At 43.8% G+C, this 19,619-nt stretch overlaps 1 protein-coding gene and 1 pseudogene across 1 annotated transcript; one reads left to right on the forward strand and one right to left on the reverse strand.

The window, feature by feature from the left end:
• The first annotated feature begins 405 nt into the window (after positions 1-405).
• LOC116706818 (lactoylglutathione lyase-like) lies at positions 406-6,115 on the forward strand (annotated as a pseudogene).
• Positions 6,116-8,782: 2,667 nt separating this feature from the next.
• Positions 8,783-19,137, reverse strand: hey2 (hes-related family bHLH transcription factor with YRPW motif 2). The gene is made up of 5 exons (XM_032543842.1): positions 18,224-19,137; positions 15,586-15,664; positions 15,409-15,492; positions 14,907-14,988; positions 8,783-12,203 (listed from the first exon to the last, which is right to left on the reverse strand). The coding sequence occupies exons 1-5, from the start codon at positions 18,307-18,309 to the stop codon at positions 11,548-11,550; spliced, it is 987 nt and encodes a 328-aa protein (XP_032399733.1). The 5' UTR covers positions 18,310-19,137; the 3' UTR covers positions 8,783-11,547.
• Between the last annotated feature and the right edge of the window lie 482 nt (positions 19,138-19,619).

Here is a 19,619-nt window from a genome sequence, read left to right on the forward strand (position 1 = left end):
TGTGTGTGTGTGTGGTGTGTGTGTGTGTGTGTGTGTGTGTGTGTGTTGTGTGTGGTGGTGTGTGTGTGTGTGTGTAAGCTGTGTACCATGAGGGTGTGTTAATGTCAGTGTACAGCCGCCTCCTCTGTCTACCACATGTTGAGGCCTGCAGCTCAGCTCACTGCGTCGCTTTAACAAAATCATGTAAAGCGTCAGACTTTCTTTGACCTTGAACGCTTTTATTTTCTAATTTTGTTTTCAAGGAAACAAAAAGCTAAGTAGTTCACTTTGAAAAACAGGATATTTTCTCAGTTTGTCTGCGCTCAATGGAGCAAGTACCGTGGTGATAGAATGTGGTATCTGCACAGCGTAACTCCCACACTAATTCTTTGCTGCTCGCGTAAACCTCGCCAAACCTGTGGGCGTTGGCTTTTCCCAACAGTTCAGTCAGCACCTGAAGGCAGCAGCGGGGCATGTGGCCATTCCCCAAAGCTGACACACCGGTGTGGAAGAAAAAAAAAAAAAGCCTGCTGCCTTGTGAATGGAAGCATCCGTCTTATATTTGGTTAAAAAGATACCCAAATTTCTCTAAAAAAAATATAGAAAACTTTGAAAACAAGTCAAATTTGACTCCCCAAGACAACAGGAGGGTCTCATCTCCAGTAGCCTAACGCATGCAAGAATGTCCTCTGTGTGTAACTTCTGAGACGGAGAATCTTCCAAGCAGCACTTGAAGGCAGCAGAAGGGGAATCTACCTGTGTACTTCCCTTCAGTCTGATCTGAGATCTGCGAGCGATGGAGGGCGGAGGAGGACTGTCGGACGAGGCTGTGTCTGCTGCCTGCAAAGAGGCAGACCCCATCACCAGGGTGACTCTTTCCTCCTTATCTACCTCATCTTTCACATGTATTTCTGTCTTATGTCCCTGCTGTCTCTGGAAGATGCCAGACAAAAGTGTGTGTGTGTATGTGTGTGTGTGTCTGTCTGTCTGTAATGTAGTCAAACCTGTTGGCTTCAGACATGCAGACACCAGTAGGCAAACTTTTATAACTTGAGAAAAACTTCCTTTGAACAGATTTCTTTAAAGGTGCCCCGCCACACAAAACCGTTGTTCCCTGCATGTTTTTAAATCTGCGTGGTGTGTGTGTGTGTGTGTGGTGTGTGTGTGTGTGTGTGTGTGTGTGTGTGGTGTGTGTGTGTGTGTGTGTGTGGGGTGTGTGTGTGTGTGTGTGTTGTGTGAGAAGATGAACTGCTTCCTCCTCTGTCAGCTCCAGACACTGAAAAGAAATAAGAGGAGAAATCAGACCAATGACAACAGCTGGTCAGTCTGACGTCATGTTGCCTGAGCTCATTAATATTCATGAGCTCGCCCAGTTGCGCTGGGTTAAGGATGCTGATAGCCAGGCTCTCATTGGATAGCTGTTAGCCAATCAGAGTCAAGCAGCTTGGCTGGTTGAAAATCAATGAGAACTGGCCCAAATGGAGCTGAGTCTTCCTGCAGGCTTTCTATACCACACTAGACTGGCTTGAAATACGGTAACCAGGGTAACCAAGTTACAGAACTTCACACATAAACAAAGTTAAGAAATATGTCGCAGGGCACCTTTAAGTGTCATGGTTGAGATTTAGAGGAGGATTAAGACTCTCATACAGCCCACAGAGTCACAGCTATGATAATAATAACTTTTATTTATATAGCGCCTTATTACATTATCTTGGGCTTTTTGGGAAAACACTGATCCCCATTTTTCACCATTATATAGACTAGTCCAACAACTACCCATTCATCCAGAAGAGATACTCTTCTTTTTCATGAAAAATGACTCAAACCTAAAGAGATTAATGAAATAGTTGACCACTAATCGCTCCATCTTTGCGACTCTGATCTTGATTTTCTTGATGTCTCTGGTGTGTCTCTGCAGGACTACATGCTGCAGCAGACGAATCTGCGGGTCAAAGATCCCGTCAGATCTCTGGACTTCTACACCCGAGTCCTGGGCATGACGTGAGTCCCATCCTGAACCGCTGCATCCCTACTTCACCAGATATTAGTTTAGGAAGTTCACCATACGTTTAAAGTAACACTTGTAGTGGTGCGTCAAGTGCAATGTATTTTTCCTTCCAATTAGACTGATTTCCATCCAATTAGATTGATGACGCAAAAAATAATAACGGTAACTCCACTGAAATTATTTGAAACTAAAGTAACGAGCCAATTTTGTAAAATGTAAGGAGTAGAAAGTACCAATATTTGTGTTAAAATCTAAGAAATCAATACAAAAAGTTGGCACAAAAATAAAATACTAAAGTAAAAATATCTGAAAGGCCGTCTACACACTGGGTGTGTGGCGTGAGCGTGTCAGCTGCGTGACGTGTCCGTTTTTATTTCGGCTCCCATGGTAACAGGTTAGAGCTTGCACGCTGCCTGCGTGGCGCGCACGGCTCCAGAAAACGCGTGCACGCTAGAAATAGGGCCGACGCCTGTTGATCACGCCACACACGAGCGTGTTGGAAGCATTTCCAGGCCAAATAGATGAAGACGAGATGATTATACTGTATGTCATTTTGACTCAAATACATATTGATAAATGACATGTTGATGTTTGAAATATAAACATAAATGCAGATATACAGTAAATGTAATAAAATATCGCACCTGTCATGAGGAACAAAATGTTCTGTAGTCTATTTTGCCGTCAATACTGCCGATGTTGTCTTACTTTAATCAAATCAGTGGCCTATATATTTATGTTTACCCATTTTTCAGAGTCTGAATCTGTCGTTGCTATGTCCCGAGATAGTCTTCCCTGTGCGTCACCTAGCAGTGTGTAGCCGGCCTAACAAAGTATTTGTACTTAGGTGTTCCTGAAAGATCCATCACACGTACTCCTCAATGAATATGAACTGCTCCCATGTGGCAGACGCTCTAGAGCCTGCAGGTGCAACTGGTTCACCCTGGACCCTGTTATCTTATGTTTTTGTGTCTGTGGGAACATGTAGATATTGTATTTTTTTCGGTATGACGCAATTTGGTTTGGTATGCTGTGATAATGTCTTTTTAAAAACTAAAATCTTTTCCAATCTTGCTTTTCCAGCTTACTCCAGAAGATCGACTTCCCCTCGATGCGTTTCACCCTCTACTTCCTGGGTTTCGAGAAGAAGTCCGACATCCCGGCCGACATCCGAGAGCGGACGGCGTGGACCTTCTCGCGCCGCGCCACCATAGAGCTCACACAGTACGTAACGTGACACACCCCGGCACCCCCGATAGCACCCGCGACGTTCATGCACGAGATGGCCAAAAGTAGATTTAGATGAGACATGTTGGAAATCAAATAAAGACAAAGTTTTAGTTTGGTGGATTCATTTTGTCCTGTAATGAATGTGTTTAGTATTTTTAATGAGCGTTTCTATTTCTCTGTCAGCAACTGGGGTTCAGAGTCCGATGAAAGTCTGTCGTTCCACAACGGGAACACCACGCCCAACGGATTCGGTGAGAACTGTAACTGACTTTGTGAAGACTACACTGGTAGTAAACTGCTTAAAGGTCCCATATCAGGCTCATTTTCAGGAATATTCTTGTATTCTGGAACATGTTTACATGGTTTAATGTTAAAAAAAAGTCTTTATTTTATATCATCACGTTATTTTATATCATCCTGTCCGTCTGAATACACCAATTCACCACATTCTCCCTCCCACCACGTCAGAAAGTGACGCCTGGTCAGGTGCCTTTTGGCTTTTGTCATCAAAAGTCTCCTTTAGCGTCCTTTAGTCAGGACTCTTGGTGTCACGTTTTGACGCTGTGGGTCGGGAATATATTTTATTGACATGAGGCACAAGAACGGGACAGTTACGTTTAGGGAACGATGGCAGGCGGGGTTACAAAATGTACGTACTGTGGCGGGTTGGTTCAGTGGGAGAGCGGGCGCACGTGTACTGAGAGGTTTATGCCTCAACGCAGAGGTCCAGGGTTGAAATCCGACCTGTGACTATGTCCTGCATGTCTTCCTCTCTCTCTCTCCCCTTTCTCACATAGCTGTGCTGTCAACATCAAAGGCGGAAAAGCCCAAAAAATAATCTTAAAACAAAACTTGCACCCTCCCAACCAACTTACCTACGCAGATTTTCTCGTCATACTACTCTCTACCTGTTAATGCTACGTCATCTTACAGTGCTGCTGTCGAGTATTCGTTGTGGTAAAAGGGGGATTTTTGCTTCTGTGTCTGACGCTGAGAGATTCAGTGTTTTACAAGTTGGGCGTAAGAACGGGTTGAATATACCTATTGTAGGTAAAAACCATCTCCTCACTATCTACTAGCTGCCTGTCCCCTGAACACACTGTAAAAAACATCTCCTCACTATCTGCTAGCTGCCTGTCCCCTGAACACACTGTAAAAAACATCTCCTCACTATCTGCTAGCTGCCTGTCCCCTGAACACACTGTAAAAAATATCTCCTCACTATCTGCTAGCTGCCTGTCCCCAGAACACACTATAAAAAATACATCTCCTCACTATCTACTAGCTGCCTGTCCCCTGAACACACTGTAAAAAATACATCTCCTCACTATCTACTAGCTGCCTGTCCCCAGAACACACTGTAAAACAACATCTCCTCACTATGTGCTAGCTGCCTGTCCCCTGAACACACTGTAAATAATGTGGTCTCTGTAGACAGCCCAGGGTCAACAAACACCAACAATAACAAACTGGCCAACCTGCACCAACAAACATAACAAACTTCCAGCGTTCCAGCCAATAACCAGAAGGATTTGGGGATGTGGGGTTGGGGGGTTTAGTGTGCTGAAGCACAGAAGGGAGGGTGAGGGGACAGGATGAGGAGGAGGGAGTCATCCCAAAACGATCAATAAAGAGAAGTCTAAGTCTAAGCTAGTCTCACTTTGTTTGGAAATACTTTTAAAAACAGCAAGAAGTAACCCAACACCCAACATCGCTTAGTTCTCCTTTAACTTACTTTTATGTGACTGTGTTTTCATTCTTACTGTGACTGGTTAGTCTAGTTAACTGGTTACACCTGTCAGGTTATTTGTTTGACACCTATGTAAAAAAGTTAACCTGTATTGTGTGTGTGTGTCTGTATGTGTGTGTGTGTGTGTGTGTGTGTGTGTGTGTTGGGTGTAACCTGCTGTCTCCTTGCAGGGCATATCGCATCGCTGTTCCCGATGTTCAAGCCGCCTGCAGAGTGTTTGAAGAGCAAGGAGCAACGTTTGTCAAGAAACCACAATCCGGTGAGTTGGTCGTTGTTGTGTGTGTGTGTGTGTGTGTGGTGTGTGTGTGTGTGTGTGTGTGTGTGTGTGTGTGTGTATGAGTCACCTAAGTAATGGAGATGTTTCAACATTTGCTTGGGTTTTCTTACACAATCAGTGGACCTTTGACCACCTTATAAAGACAAAACAGCCTGTAAATCTCCTTATTAACCGTCTTGTTGAACATCAGCCACATGTCCAGTGTATATAAGAGTCTACCAGGAGGGGGGGCTCAGGTTCAGCTGGACCTGCCTTTAAAGTCAAGTCAACTTAATTGTCAATTTTGCGATATGTGCCTGCTATGCAAAAACTTCAAAAGATAGGGTGTGTGTGTGTATGTGTGTGTGTGTGTGTGTGTGTGTGTTTGTGTGTTTAGCATTATAATAAGTCATATTATATTTATATACTGTATATTATTAATAGTACATATTCATATTATTATATTACATAGTACGTTATATTTATCATATTATGTTATATTAAATTACATTATATTATATTAACTCACTATATATATATATATATATTATTATATTACATAATATATCTTATTACATCATATTATATTATATTAACTCCCAGCATGCCCCCCTGTCTCAGGTAAAATGAAGGATCTGGCCTTCATCCAGGACCCTGACGGATACTGGATTGAGATCCTAAATCCTAACAAAATGGTCTCAGTGATGTCCCCTTCAATCAAAGACACACCGGGCAAAAGTATTCAGAGCACCGCGGTTGAAGAACCACAAAAGAAGACTATAAAACTTTAAATGACAAATTCTTTATTCTCAAAAACTCTGTTTGATGTTGCAAAGCCCCGTAGACCGACGTAGTGGTCTGCTCTCGCAGATCTTCACGAGGCGACCCTTTCATAAAATAAAAGATTAAAAAAAAAAAAATCACACAAAGCGCTGTTTTTTTCATTGAGTCTTTTGTCTGTTCTAAAAGGTTATTAAAATATTTTTCAAATTCATAGACAGAAACTTGTTTCTCTTAGTCAGAGTTCTTGTTACCTCATGGTCTACTCGGATTCTTTCTGTCTCCCAGTTGTTCTCCCTCTCCGCCTGTTTATGGCTGAAAGTGCAACTAATTACAAAAATATTCCACTGTTGCAAACCAACTACACTGGAAAATGCTGCTCATTGACTATGCCCTTGGAGCCGAGCTGCACCAATCACATCGGTGTATCTCATGTTCAGAGGTGAGCTGAACAGATGACGTCAGCGCTGCAACGTCAAAGTCATTAGTAAACATCGCATCGATGGCTACGGATGAACACCAGTTGGTTAAAACGGCTTTGGCCGCTACAATGAACGAGTGAGACTTTTTATCTAAAAGACGAGGAAAAGACGGCGCTCCAATCGTTGCTTTGCAAGAAGGACATTTTTGTTGTTTCCAATTGCGTGCAGTGAGATATTCAAATGCACGCTTGGTGCCGCCCCTCGAGATGGGCCTTTATCATTTCTCATTGCCGGATCATTCATTTTTAAGTTGGGTTCTGGATTCCCAGGCTACAAACCAACAGGAATGCTTTCTTTATTTCTGCTCTTTTATGGAATATATTTTGGGCTTTTATAGTTCTATTTATTTACAGTATTTACCTGTTTAGCACTGACAGGACTGCAGCCAATTTCTAGTCACTTGGTTTCTAAAATGTCAGAAAATGGTGAGAAATGATCTCCCAAAAAGCCCAAGTTGACGTCCTCAAATGTCTTGTTTTGTCCACACCTCAAAGATATTCGGTGTCCTGTCCCAGAGGAGAAAAGAGACTAGAACACATTCACATTTAACAAGCTGACACCATATAAGTTTTTGTCACTTCTTCGAGGTTTTATGTTTTGACAGTCCGTTGCACAGTTGAAGACTGTCTCTCTTGCTAAAAAGCTGCAATACTTTTATGATTCATAAACAGAAATAAAACCCTCAGGGTCAGTGGAGTGTCTATGAGTATATCTCCTCATTTGCTCCCTGTCTCCCAGTTGTCCCCCCCCCCCCTCTCTCTCTCTCTCTCACACTCTCACACTCTCTCTCTCTCTCTCTGTGTGTGTCTGTTTGTAAAGCGCTGAGTGGCTCATGTCACCCAATTTACCACTACTTCAGGCACTTCAAAGCGGCGTCCCGGCGTGAGAACCGTGTTGGCTGACCGGGGTCGGACACACGGCCCGCGGAGCTGTTCCCAGGCCTGTCAGCCTTTAAACCCTCCAGTCAGCTGGAAGGGATTTCAGTAAATCAACTGCAAGATGAAGGCAAAGTGGATTAACGTGTGTGTGTGTGTTGTGTGTGTGTGTGTGTGCGTGTGGCGTGCGCGTGCGTGCGTGTGCGTGTGTGTGTGCGTGTGCTATGTGTGTGTGTTAGGTGTGCTGAATAATTAATTATTTCACATTGAAATGACGATTTGAAAGAATTTGAATCGTAAAGAACATTTTTATTTTGTCATAAGATCAATGCTGGAATAATGTTACATATCACAGATTGTTTACAGAAATGTCCTTCAGTGCATCTTTCATTTATTTATTTTTACTTTATGTAACTCAATGGTAGAAGGTGCAATACGTAGCTACAAAAAAGCGTGTGTGTGTATGTGTGTGTGTGTGTGTGTGTGTTTTTTCAGCTTGTAAAGAGCAGTCTGAGGCCATGTTCACACAAAGTTGACTTTAAGGCGCTTTTGTTTTTTTTTGCTTAAAAGCACCACAAAGCAAAGCGGGCAGCATTTTAATTTCAAAAAGCAGCTATAGTTGTTGCTATAGCAACAGCTACTGCTACAGTATCCTAGAGCGCTGCGGTGCTAACGTAAGCTAAAACAAGCGGTGGAGCGAGCTAGAGAAACAACAGAGAGAGAGAGAGGTGCTAACAGTTAGATTAAACAAAGTGAGTTTCCTGTACAGGGCGCACCCGGTCATGTCACATAACCTGCTGTGCTCCGACTTAATTAGGCTACTTTAATTAATTGTGTTGTTATGGAAACAGCAGGTCTGGCTGCGCTGCTTGTCATTGTTTGGCTGTCAAAAAAGAGCTGGATGTAGGGCGGGTTTAAAAAAAAAAAAAAAAGTTTAACTTTTTTCAACTTAAAAAATATACTCCGAGCTGCAGGAAAAAAGGTCGGGGGTGGCGTTTCACTCAACACGTTTACTCCGAACTCCGAACATATTTAAGAATTCAGTAAAGTGGCTCTACGTAACTTTCAGTTTGTGAAAAAAAAAACGAGGTTTAATTTACCTGAACGATGATCAATGATCACCAAATTCCTCTCTCATATTGGTCTTCATAACCACTGAAAACTCAAAATTTTGAATTCCCCTTATGACGTCAGAAGGCCCGTCCAGAGAATTTGGCCCACCCATGAGAGAGACAGACATCATGGCTTTTAAACGAGCCCAGTGGCAGTTGGCCAAGGCCAGATCCAGTATTAGGGGACCCTTAAGGCCCGCAGATTAACTGAAAACACGCGTAAGTCTCTCTACGTACATCAAAATGTAAAGTTCACACAGAAAAACAGTAAAAAACCCAAGAGTAGCCCTTTTCACGACAGCAGCGATGTTGTTACGTCATCTTTATTTGTTGAAAAGGCACACACGGAATCAGAGGACGTTGTGAGGGTGAATACCACGACATAAACCACAGATAAGAAGAGAAAAAAAAAGTGGAAAAGGTTTTAGCTTAAAGGTGCACTATGACTTCCTGCATGGTTTCAGCAAGATTTCATTTTTATCTTAAATCGTAGGCATCTCTCCTTGATCCGCTAGCAGCCTGCCCCCTAAATACACTGAAATATGGAGGGTGGGGGTGACAAGCTTGCTCTGTTATATTTTGAATTTACTTGAAACGTCAACAGAAGTGACCACGCAGGAACTCATAGTGCACCTTTAACCTAACGTTGTTGTTATGATGTTAAAGGTGCCCTGCCACACAAAACCATTTTTCCTTGAATGTTTTGAAATCTGTGAGGTCCATATACATGTGTGTGTGTGTGTGTGTGTATGTATGTATGTATGTATGTGTGTGTGTGTGTGTGTGTGTGTGTGTGTGTGGTGTGTGTGTGTGTGTGTGTGGTGAATGTGAAAAATGAACTGCTACCTCCTCTGTCAGCTCTACCCACTGAAATAAGAGGAGAAATCAGACCAATCACAACAGCTGGTCAGTCTGATGTCATGTTGCCAGAGCTCATCACTATATCCTGGGTAAAAGATGCCAATAGCCAGGCTCTCATTGGCTAGCTGTTAGCCAATCAGATACAAGCAGCTTAGCTGGTTGAATATTAATGAGAACTGGCCCAAATGGAGCTGAGGCTTCCTGCAGGCTTTCTATACCACGCTAGAATGGCTTGAAATGGCTTACAGAACATCAGACATGACCACAAAGTCATGAGATACAGGTAGCAGGGCACCTTTAATCTTCATCACACAGCCCTGTGTGAGACTGTGCTGGTGTTGCAGGTGAGTGGCACACAAGTTTCTTTATAAAACGTTAGTCTAGTTACACATCCGTGAAATGATTATCTCAGAGGCAGACTTTGGTTCATCGCTGTAGTCTCTTTGGTTTTACTACCGTTAAGTGATTTACTTATTTTTTTACAAAAGGATTAGTGTTTTAGGGTTCTTGCTTGTTTGTTCATAGGCGTAGATTTCAGGGGAGATGCAGTGGACATGTTGTGCCCCCCCCCCCCCCCCCCCCAGTTAAGAAAATATGAAAGTCAATTCACTCGCTAAAAGAGGTAACTGTTCAGGGGGCTCAATACATGTTTGCAAGGCTTTAATCACCAGCCAACATGGCCTTTAGATTTTTAAAGCTACTAGCCAATCAGATTCTCCACTAGCCACGTTAGTTTTTTTCCTAACTTACTCACTGCCCATTATGCCTGTTGGCATATAGGGCAACAACAAAGGATTTCCACTCTTGTCTGTTTCTGGCCAGTGTCTTTATAGAGCCCCAGGTGTGGTGTAGGGTCTCCAGGTCTCCCTCCAACGTCCCGCGCCACGTATTCTTCGGTGCTTTCCATCTGTTGTCCAGTGAAGTGCAGTTCGCGTGATGTTTTCTTGCTCTCTACGTATTACACGTCCAATCTATGTCCATTGCCTTCTCATAATGACGGTAGCCATGTTGTTGTGTTTACACTGGCTGAGTAGAAGTTTAAGCGTAATCTCCGTTGAAACGGGTGGCAGCTCGCAGTGCTCTGTACCCGGCTCACAGTCACCTATTTTGGGCAAAACACATCTACGAACTGTCGCTGATACGACCGAGCTGTGACTGAGGTCCGTAGCCGGCGTCACGGAGCTCTGTAGCGGCTTAAACAACTAGCAACTGCTGCTCGGCGTCGGGGAGCTCATAGCCAGACGGCGTCATGTGACACTTCCTGATTTCGTAGGATATCATTCGTTTTGGCGTGCATACATTTTCTTACGATATCATACGGACTCGTTCATGAGACACACACGTTGGACACACAAAACAATACTCAGAATATACGTTTCCTTCACATAAATAGAGACATTGATGCATATAAAATTCACCAGAATGCCCCCAAAGTTATAATGCGCCCCCAAATGTCGAAACAAAACCGAGGCTCCTGTATTTGTTCTAAACTGAGAACACTTTATTATCTGTTTATTTATCGCAGGTAATATCGTTATCGCGATATTCGAACGCTTGGTCCGTGGCTCTCAGCGTCAGATAGAGACAATCACCCTTCAGTGTTGGCATGGAAACGCACCGGGCACAGCAGCGCTACAACGGTAGAGAGTAGCACGAAGGACCAAAAATCTGAGTAAGGAGGTTGGTTGGTGGGGGGGGGGGTCAAACAACACAGGACTTCCACCTAGGAGACCGGGGACTGTGTCCCATTCTTTTCCCGCGTGTCACTGAAACATACATTTTGTAACCCCCCCCCCCCCCACCCACCATATTTCCCTAAACCTAACTGTCCCGTTCTTGTGCTACATGTCAGATAAACGTAGGGCGCCAAAAAGTGACGCCAAGAGTCCCGACCAAGCTAAACGTGACGCTAAAGGAGACTTTTTGCGTTGATAACAAACGCTAAAGGCACCGGACCGAGCGTCGCTTTCTGACGCCGTGGGAGGGACAATGTGGTGAATTATCGCTTATTTCCCTCATATCGTGCAGCCCTAATTATGACTTTGACCTCGGAACTGAAATACATGAATTTATTAGTTTTAACATCCGTCCCTAACCCTCTTCTGTAACACAACCACTTCCTTAAGTGAGGGTTATAAGTAATTAGTTGGCTTGTGATAGAAAAAAAAGTATTTTTCAGGCTGTTTAAAGAGTTTGAGGGTTAGTCAACGGTCAGAAAGCTCCGACCTCGGTTCCCCACGGTCGGTAGGGCTTGCTGCTGCTGTGAGGAGTCTGGGCCGAAGAGGAAGGAGAAGAAGAGATGGGAGGACTGGTGGTGGCGGCGGTGGAGGAGGAGTGGAAGGAGGCGGGATGCAGCATGGGGAATCCTCCGTGGAGGGCCATGGGAAACGATGCAGAGAGGAGGGAGGCGGAGAGAGGGGTGTGAGCGGAGGAGGAGGAGGAGGTGGTGGAGTCTGCGTGGGTGGATGCCACGCTGCGCCGGGACGCCTCCGTCAGCCTCTGGGGGGCTCCGCTTCCCGCGGAGTCCGGAGAAACGCACAGCCCGCTCAGTCCGTACGCCGGAGGCCGGAAGGCGGCCGCCGTGGCGACGGCAGCGGCCCAGTGGTGGGGGTGGAAGGGGTGAGTTAACGGGTGAGGCTGCTGCGTGAGGTGGTGGTGGTGGGGGTGGTGGTGTGGGGAGTAGGAGCTGATGGCGAGGGCGTCGCGCTGCAAGGAGCAGGAGCCGAGGTGGGAGAGGAGGCGGGACCGCAGGGGGTCGCTGGAGTCCAGGCCCTCCGCAGCGCTCAGGTAGCGGGAAACCTCCGTCACACACTCCCGGAAACCCAGAGACAGGAAGTCCAGCGCCAGAGCGTGGGCGTCAAAATAACCTGCAGAGAGAGAGAGAGAGAGAGAGAGAGAGAGAGTGAGAGAGAGAGAGAGAGAGTAAGAGAGAGAGAGAGAGAGAGGAGGGCAATGTGGTAAATTACATCAGAATAGTATCCAAAACGAAAGGATGATTTAATAGAATACTTTAAAGAGGACTTCAGTTTGAGTCTGGATAGTCTCACTTTGCCAGTGTCAACTAGGGTTGACAACTGGTGCTTTAACAAAATATGCACACAATGAGATTTTTGGTAAATAATCATCAGTTAAGTTGATATAATGACTCTGTGGGTATTGGCAAATAATGGAACAGCAGGAACAGTCTGGTGTGTCCAGAAAATGACATCACTTTACTCAAAAGTTATATTCATGTCATATTATGATATTATGATATCCAAAATCTAAGACGATATCTAGTCTCAAATACCAATATCGATAAATGATTGATTTATAACCCAGCTCTAGGGTCAGGTAACCATAGTCCTCAAAAATCCACCGGCGGTTACAACGAAGAAACAAACAAAGAAAGAGGACGGGGCACGGACATCCGGACGAAAAGAAGGACATCTGGCGGAATTTCAGGCGGCACCGGAGGAACGTCGTCCACATAGACTAAACTCTGGAGGACTCGCTGGTCGCATTTTTAAAAACTTTTTTTCATCAAGAAATATTCTGGATTTTTCACTGCTCACTTTGGGCAGTGACACGGGGGATGGGTCAAACAAACACAGGACTTTCACCCAGGAGACCCGAGTTTTTTTTAACGTAGCTACGTCACGTTCTGCGTCACATGGTAACCATGGACTTAACCTAACCTAACGTAACCTTCCATGGAAGGGAAGTAACGTCTGATTGTAACTCAGACCTCCATCTTCTTATCAACTTAGTCTTGGTCTGTCGTCGTATGGTTTGGAGGCCTTGTCGGATTGTATCAGTGCAACATGCTGCTTCATTGTGTTGAGATGCAGATACTGGCCTCCTCTGTGTAAAAGCCTCGGAACATTTGCTGACTTTCTGCTGGTAAAACCCAAACAAACGTTGCAGAGAGACGGCCTGAATGCAGCCAATACTGCCCCATCCCCCCCACCACACACACACACACACACACACACACACACACACACACACATTTGCCCCCCCGCTGGCTAAGAAAGCAAACAGCACCGCTCAGGGTCAAATGGTACTTTTATCCCTGCAGTGCTTTCCCATGGACTCACCACCTCCTTCTGACACGCACACACACACGCACACACACACACACCACACCATGCACACACACACGCACGCATGGACGCACGCACGCACACACACACACACACACACACACACACACACACCACACACACACACACACACACACACACACACACACACACACACACACACACTTTTTAGAATTGATAGTTAAAGGGGCTTGTTGTTAAAGGGGCGCTATGCAGTTTTGGACATTTCTTTGCTGTTTTCTTGCTTTTTGCTGGCAGGTTTTTCTATAGAGCCCCCCCGACCCTACAGGTTTTGACAAGACAACCACCATTCAATTCGAACTATAACCCTTCCTATGACTCTGAAGCTGTTCAGTTAGGCTAGATTAAGTTAAAAAGACTACATACGTCCCAATAAATGTGGATGTGTTTTCTAGTTTCTTCTCTCCTCTGGGACAGGAAGCTGAATATCTTTGAGTTGAGGACGAAACAAACCATTTTGAGGATGATCCACATTTTTCACCATTTTCTGACATTTTAGAGACCAAACAACTCATCCAGAAAATAATCAACAGATTAATGGACAATCAAAAATAATGGTTAGTTGCAGCCCTGACAACAAATTGAGAATATGTCTAATAAAAAAAATTGGAAACTATCAATGTTAACTTGCTATAAATGCATCTGGAGTCAACAGCAGACTTGACAGACTTGAAAAACAGTTAAATGCTAATGAAGAAAGGCAACAAAACTTTTTTTAAAACGGCAAAACCTTGCAAAAAGACAGTAGAAAGACGGAAGTAAGGCAAGAAAAAGTTGAAAATATTAATAAAAACTTTGAAAAAAAAAACAGTAGAAAGAAGGAAGGCAACACTAGGCAACATTGTAGTCCTCCAACATTCCCTTAGAGGGACACGTCCCCCCTGCAGTCCTCCAAAGTACCCCTAGAGGGACACGTCCACCCTGCAGTCCTCCAAAGTACCCCTAGAAGGACATGTCCACCCTGCAGTCCTCCAAAGTACCCCTAGAGGGACACGTCCACCCTGCAGTCCTCCAAAGTACCCCTAGAAGGACATGTCCACCCTGCAGTCCTCCAAAGTACCCCTAGAGGGACACATCCACCCTGCAGTCCTCCAAAGTACCCCTAGAGGGACACGTCCACCCTGCAATCCTCCAAAGTACCCCTAAGGGAAAAGTCCACCCGGGCATTCCTCCAAAGTACCCCTAGAGGGACACGTCCCCCCTGCAGTCCTCCAAAGTACCCCTAGAGGGACACATCCACCCCACCCTGCAGTCCTCCGAAGTACCCCTAGAAGGACATGTCCACCCTGCAGTCCTTCAAAGTACCCCTAGAGGGACACGTCCACCCTGCAGTCCTCCAAAGTACCCCTAGAGGGACACGTCCACCCTGCAGTCCTCCAAAGTACCCCCAGAGGGACACATTTCCGTACCCCGATGTGAGAAACCCTGCTCCAGAGAGTACAACAAGGTTCATTAAGTGGTTACCTTTCCCTCCAGTGGCCTGCAGCACCTTCAGGTGGTCCACAGTCATCTGCAGAATCTCGGCCTTCTCCAGTTTAGCTGAGCCCTGAAGAAAACAAACTGACGTTAAGTTAAAGCAGGAAGCGCCTGGACCCGTCCAACAGCAGCTCTTCATCACAAGAATTACAGCCAACGGAGGTTGTTTTCACACCTCCGCAGTTTGGTCCGATTTAACCGAACCCTGGACTTAGAAAGCATCAAAAATGCATTTCTTCAGGGCTGTAGTCAAGTCCGCCTTTTACAAGTCCAATGTTGCTAAGTGACACGCGAGCGGTCCAAATCACTTCAACTTCTTTCAACTAATTACTCTGCATCATCTAGCCTACGCATAAGAAGCTACTCCTTTTTTTGTCTGTGTCTTATTCGGTTGCATGTTTACATTTAAAATGATCTTTACACAAACAAGGGTGTGTGGTTCTGTCTGGATCCTGATGAAGCTCACGTGGTTCTACAGAAACAAACTCGCCTGCTTCTCGAACGCCGTTGGGACGAGCCTCCGTAACTCTGACAGACTGTTGTTGATTCTGTCCCTGCGTCTCTTCTCAATAATCTGACAAAAAAAAAGGACAAGAACACAATCAATACCTCCGACTGTCTCCCAACTCTTACGTATTCAAAGACTCAACGCCGAGAATATTTTTACCCCTCTGCGCTTTTTCCTCGCCATCACTTGAGTGGTGGTTGTCGGTGATCCGCATCCCATATAGGACGTCTTCATGTATCTGAAAAATCAAAACCACAAGTTAATCACTACACAGTTAATCAGTACACAAAATAACCACATCTGATCTGAAACTGTAAAAAGTGTTTAGTTGTATCAACTTAAAATAAGGAGTAAACTAGCACCATTAATTATGTTTTGAGTTTTACCAACTCTTTATGGATTGTTTTTATAACAACCAGAGGTGTCAAAAGTTTTCACATTCATTACGTATAGCTACTAGGTTTTTGAAAGACTTCTAGAAGTATCAACTCAAGCTTTTCACTCCAGTAAAAGTGTGAAAATACTGGTTTCAAAACTACTTAAAGTATAAAAGTAAGAGTAATGTAAGGGGAAAAACTTTAATTGCAATACCGTAATACTTAATGTTTGTATTGTTATTTTTTCCAATAGAGTGTCAGAATGGTAAATATTTATACTTCTCATCCAACCACAATCCCTCTATCCGGAAGCCGCGTTTTATCTGGATAGGTCTTTTTGTTTTTTTGAACAATGACAAACCAGAATGAAAACAAGCCAAACTGAAATAGCGGTAACAAGGTTATTTTTTTTAAATGTTAAGAGTAGAAAGTACATATAATTGTGTGAAAATATAAGGAGTAGAAGTAAAAAGGCTGCTGTAAATTATCTTAAAAATAATTCAAGTATAGATACCCAAAATGTCTAGTTAAGTAAGGTTACTTGACACCTCTGCTAACAACAAATATCAACTGGCAACTTTCAATTAAAAATAGTCAGAACAACGCAATGTTTGAAGTCCCTTGGACAAAAAAATGTTTTTTTTTTGTTGACACAAGATGAAAAAACATGTATTTTTGACAAAACAATTTAAAACCTTTTTACAGTGCAGAAGTGGAGTAAACTTTCATTTCCAGGGGAGTATTTGTAGCATAACAGAGTATTTTCACACTGTGATATTTCATTTAACAACAAGAATACTTCTTTAACGAGTATTTTCCACCTGTGTCTTTAAGAGATCTTCTTTGGAGGTTGTTGAAATGGATTGTGGGAAATGTAGGACATGCAGGGAGTCAATAATCAGTATTGATGCAAAGAAGTCAGGTCGAGGGATTGAAATACTTCTTCACAAACAACATTAATATTGAACATGTTGTCTCAGGTTGGAGTTAAACTTTGGAAATGAAAAGCAGTAGTCTCGCTTTTAACTGTCTTCTGAACACTAGACCTGTGTTCACTCTCAGACACGTTAGGTTTCTTTAGCAAACTGCTCCTTTCTGACCCATTCAATATGTAATAATACATAAAGCCCCGGATGTATTTTGAAAAGTTGACTGACAAATATGAAACCGGACATTAGCCATATGTAAACCATAAGGCCATTCATACTGGACGCTTATTTCTCACGTCACAAAGCGATCCATCCCTTCTCGGCTCTCTCTCTCTCTCTGATAGAAAGAGACAAGAGTGGGGAAAACTGTGGTAGCCTAATTGTAGTCTATATCTAAGCTGTGTGTGTTGTTGTGTTGTGTGTGTGTGTGTTGGGGTGTGTGTGGTGTGGTGTGTGTGTGTGTGTGTGTGTGTGTGGTGTGTGTGTGTGTGTGTGTTCTCTCTCTCTCTCCATCCGTCTGTCTCTCTCTCTCCGTTGTGCCTGTTGTGTGGGTGTGTTTTCTCTCTCTCTGTCCATCCATGGGTCTCTCCCTCTGTGTGCCTGTGTGCGTGTGCGTGTGCGTGTGCGTGTGCAGGTGTGTGTGTGGGTGTGTTTCTTTCTCTCTGTCCGTCCATCGGTCTCTCCCTCTGTGTGTGTGTGTGTTTTCCTCAAACACATCTGAAATATTACAGTCTGGGGGCTAATTAATAATAAAATGAATTAATGTAGCAGTGTGGTGAATAATTGTCATATGCACATTTAAGGAGGTTTCTTCCCTAACCCCCCCAACCCAAAAGAGGGGGGAGGAGTAAATGATGCCTAGGCTACATGTGTGCTCCTCAGATATCATTAGACAACTCGATCCAAAGGAGAACAATACGTTGAAAGCAATACAGAAGGCCTAACAGTCTTATTGCAATTTATTCCATTTTGTTTTTATATTTGGATTATAAGCTACGTTTCCCTTTACATAAAGATGTTGCCAGCATAAATTACTTCAGAAAAAGGTAGAAATAGGTGCATAAAAAAAATCTGAATGTAGGAAATGAAGTCTTTTGATGTTCAAAATTTTCTGGGGGAAGACCCCCCCCCCCCCACACACTTCTTAAGTCACCACACAAATCTGGAAATAAAACCTTGTCCTTTGGGTTGCCAGGCCAGTTATGATTAGGCCAAATGTTGAGATGCCATGTAACTAACATCTACAAACTGGCCAGCTAAAATGAACATACACCAGTTACACACAAGTATATATACAAGTTATACACAAGCTGGCTAAACCAATCCCCGTTTTGCATTGCATTCAGTTTACTTAAATGGATCCGGGCTAAGCCCCGAACCTCCTCAAGTCCTAGAAACGCTCGTGCTTACACCTATCCCCGGGCTATACTGAAGCTTTTCGTTGGATTATATGTCCAAGACAGAGGCACATTCCCCCCCCCCCTCACTCACCCTGGAGAGATGCTTTCTCTGCCCACATCGATGGTCTCCTCCGCGTCACTTTCTGCCGAGCTGCTGTCCTCGCACGGCCGCTTCATGGTGCATGGAGGGCGGGGAGAATGTCTGCCTCTCCCCGGGGAGCGTGGAGGTTTATTTAAAGTTTAACAAAAAAAAAAAAAAAGTTTCTTCCCGTCTGAACTGAAAAATAGACACCTTTTTTCTATCCCCAGTGATATATTAAAAAAAAAAAAATGAATAAATAAATAATAAATAAATAAATGCCACTACAGGAGTGAATTAGATTGAAATATCTGTCACTCAGCAGCCTATTGATCAGGGATATTTTAGGGATTTTACGGAAGTCCTGGTGTCAAATTAAACTATTTTAAACCACCATAAAGGCTCTATTGAGGAACACGAATGGGTTTTATTATACTTTTATTTAAACAGGGAGATTTAGAGAGATGTTTCCGTGTGTTTAATCCAAGAGATGATGACAAAGTTTCCGGTTAGTTTCCTTCCTTCTCGCAAAATTGTGAAAAATGAATGATCCCTCCCAAAAATGAGTCAAAAACTACTTCCAACAAAGTGGAAAGTGGTGAATAGGATCTCTTAAAAACTTTTTCAGTGTGAAATCTTTTTCTCCGGAGCTTCCAGGAGTTGTTTATCCAGCGGTGTGTGTCCGGTGAATAGTCCGCGGCAGGTGACTCGTGTGTCGGCTGCAGACTGGACTTGACACCGGTGGGTTCTCCTACTCCTCCTCCGTCTCTGCTGGAGCTTTCCCACGGAGCCTGTGACACACACACACACACACACACACACACCACACACACACACACACACACACACACACACACACACACACACACACACACGCACACAATTAGAGATTGGAAGTCTCGGCAGGGCTGGTCCTCCTCTCTCCTGATAATATACCGCCTGTCTGGGTCAGTGTGTGTGTGTGTGTGTGTGTGTGTGTGTGTGTGTGTGTGGGGTGTGTGTGGTGTGTGAGTGCGTGTGTGTGTTTGTGTGTGTATGTGTGTGTGTGTGTGTGCGTGTGCGTGCACGTGCGTGCGTGCGTGTGTGTGGGAATGAGGCCACTTCTTACAGTAAAATAGGCATTATATAAGGCTGAACACAGACAGTATTTCAATTATCTTCTATTAAACTCTACTTGAATTGATTTTATCATCTTCACTTAACAGCACTAATATGCCCTCTTACCCCCCCCCCTTATGTTTTGGATTCAATGGTCAATAACCTAATTCATATTAAATTATAGCCAATATTTGAGTTAAAAAATCCACCAATTCTGAAGAAATTTGACTAATAATTAAGATAAAAGAAAATTACTGTATGTTGATGGATAATCAGCCTGTTTTGCGAATAGAAACATATGTGTTATTTT

This window comes from Etheostoma spectabile, chromosome 18, assembly GCF_008692095.1.
Source record: "Etheostoma spectabile isolate EspeVRDwgs_2016 chromosome 18, UIUC_Espe_1.0, whole genome shotgun sequence".
NCBI classification, from domain to species: domain Eukaryota; kingdom Metazoa; phylum Chordata; class Actinopteri; order Perciformes; family Percidae; genus Etheostoma; species Etheostoma spectabile.

Bases quoted from the DNA above. Each gene is read 5' to 3' on its own strand.
- hey2 (XM_032543842.1), bottom strand. From the start codon at position 18,309: ATGAAGCGGCCGTGCGAGGACAGCAGCTCGGCAGAAAGTGACGCGGAG. The intron at 15,493-15,585 runs GTAAAAATATTC...TTTTTTTGTCAG, and splicing joins CGAGGAAAAAGCGCAGAGGG to ATTATTGAGAAGAGACGCAG. The intron at 12,204-14,906 runs GTAACCACTTAA...CTCTCTCTGCAG, and splicing joins GCAGGCCACTGGAGGGAAAG to GTTATTTTGACGCCCACGCT.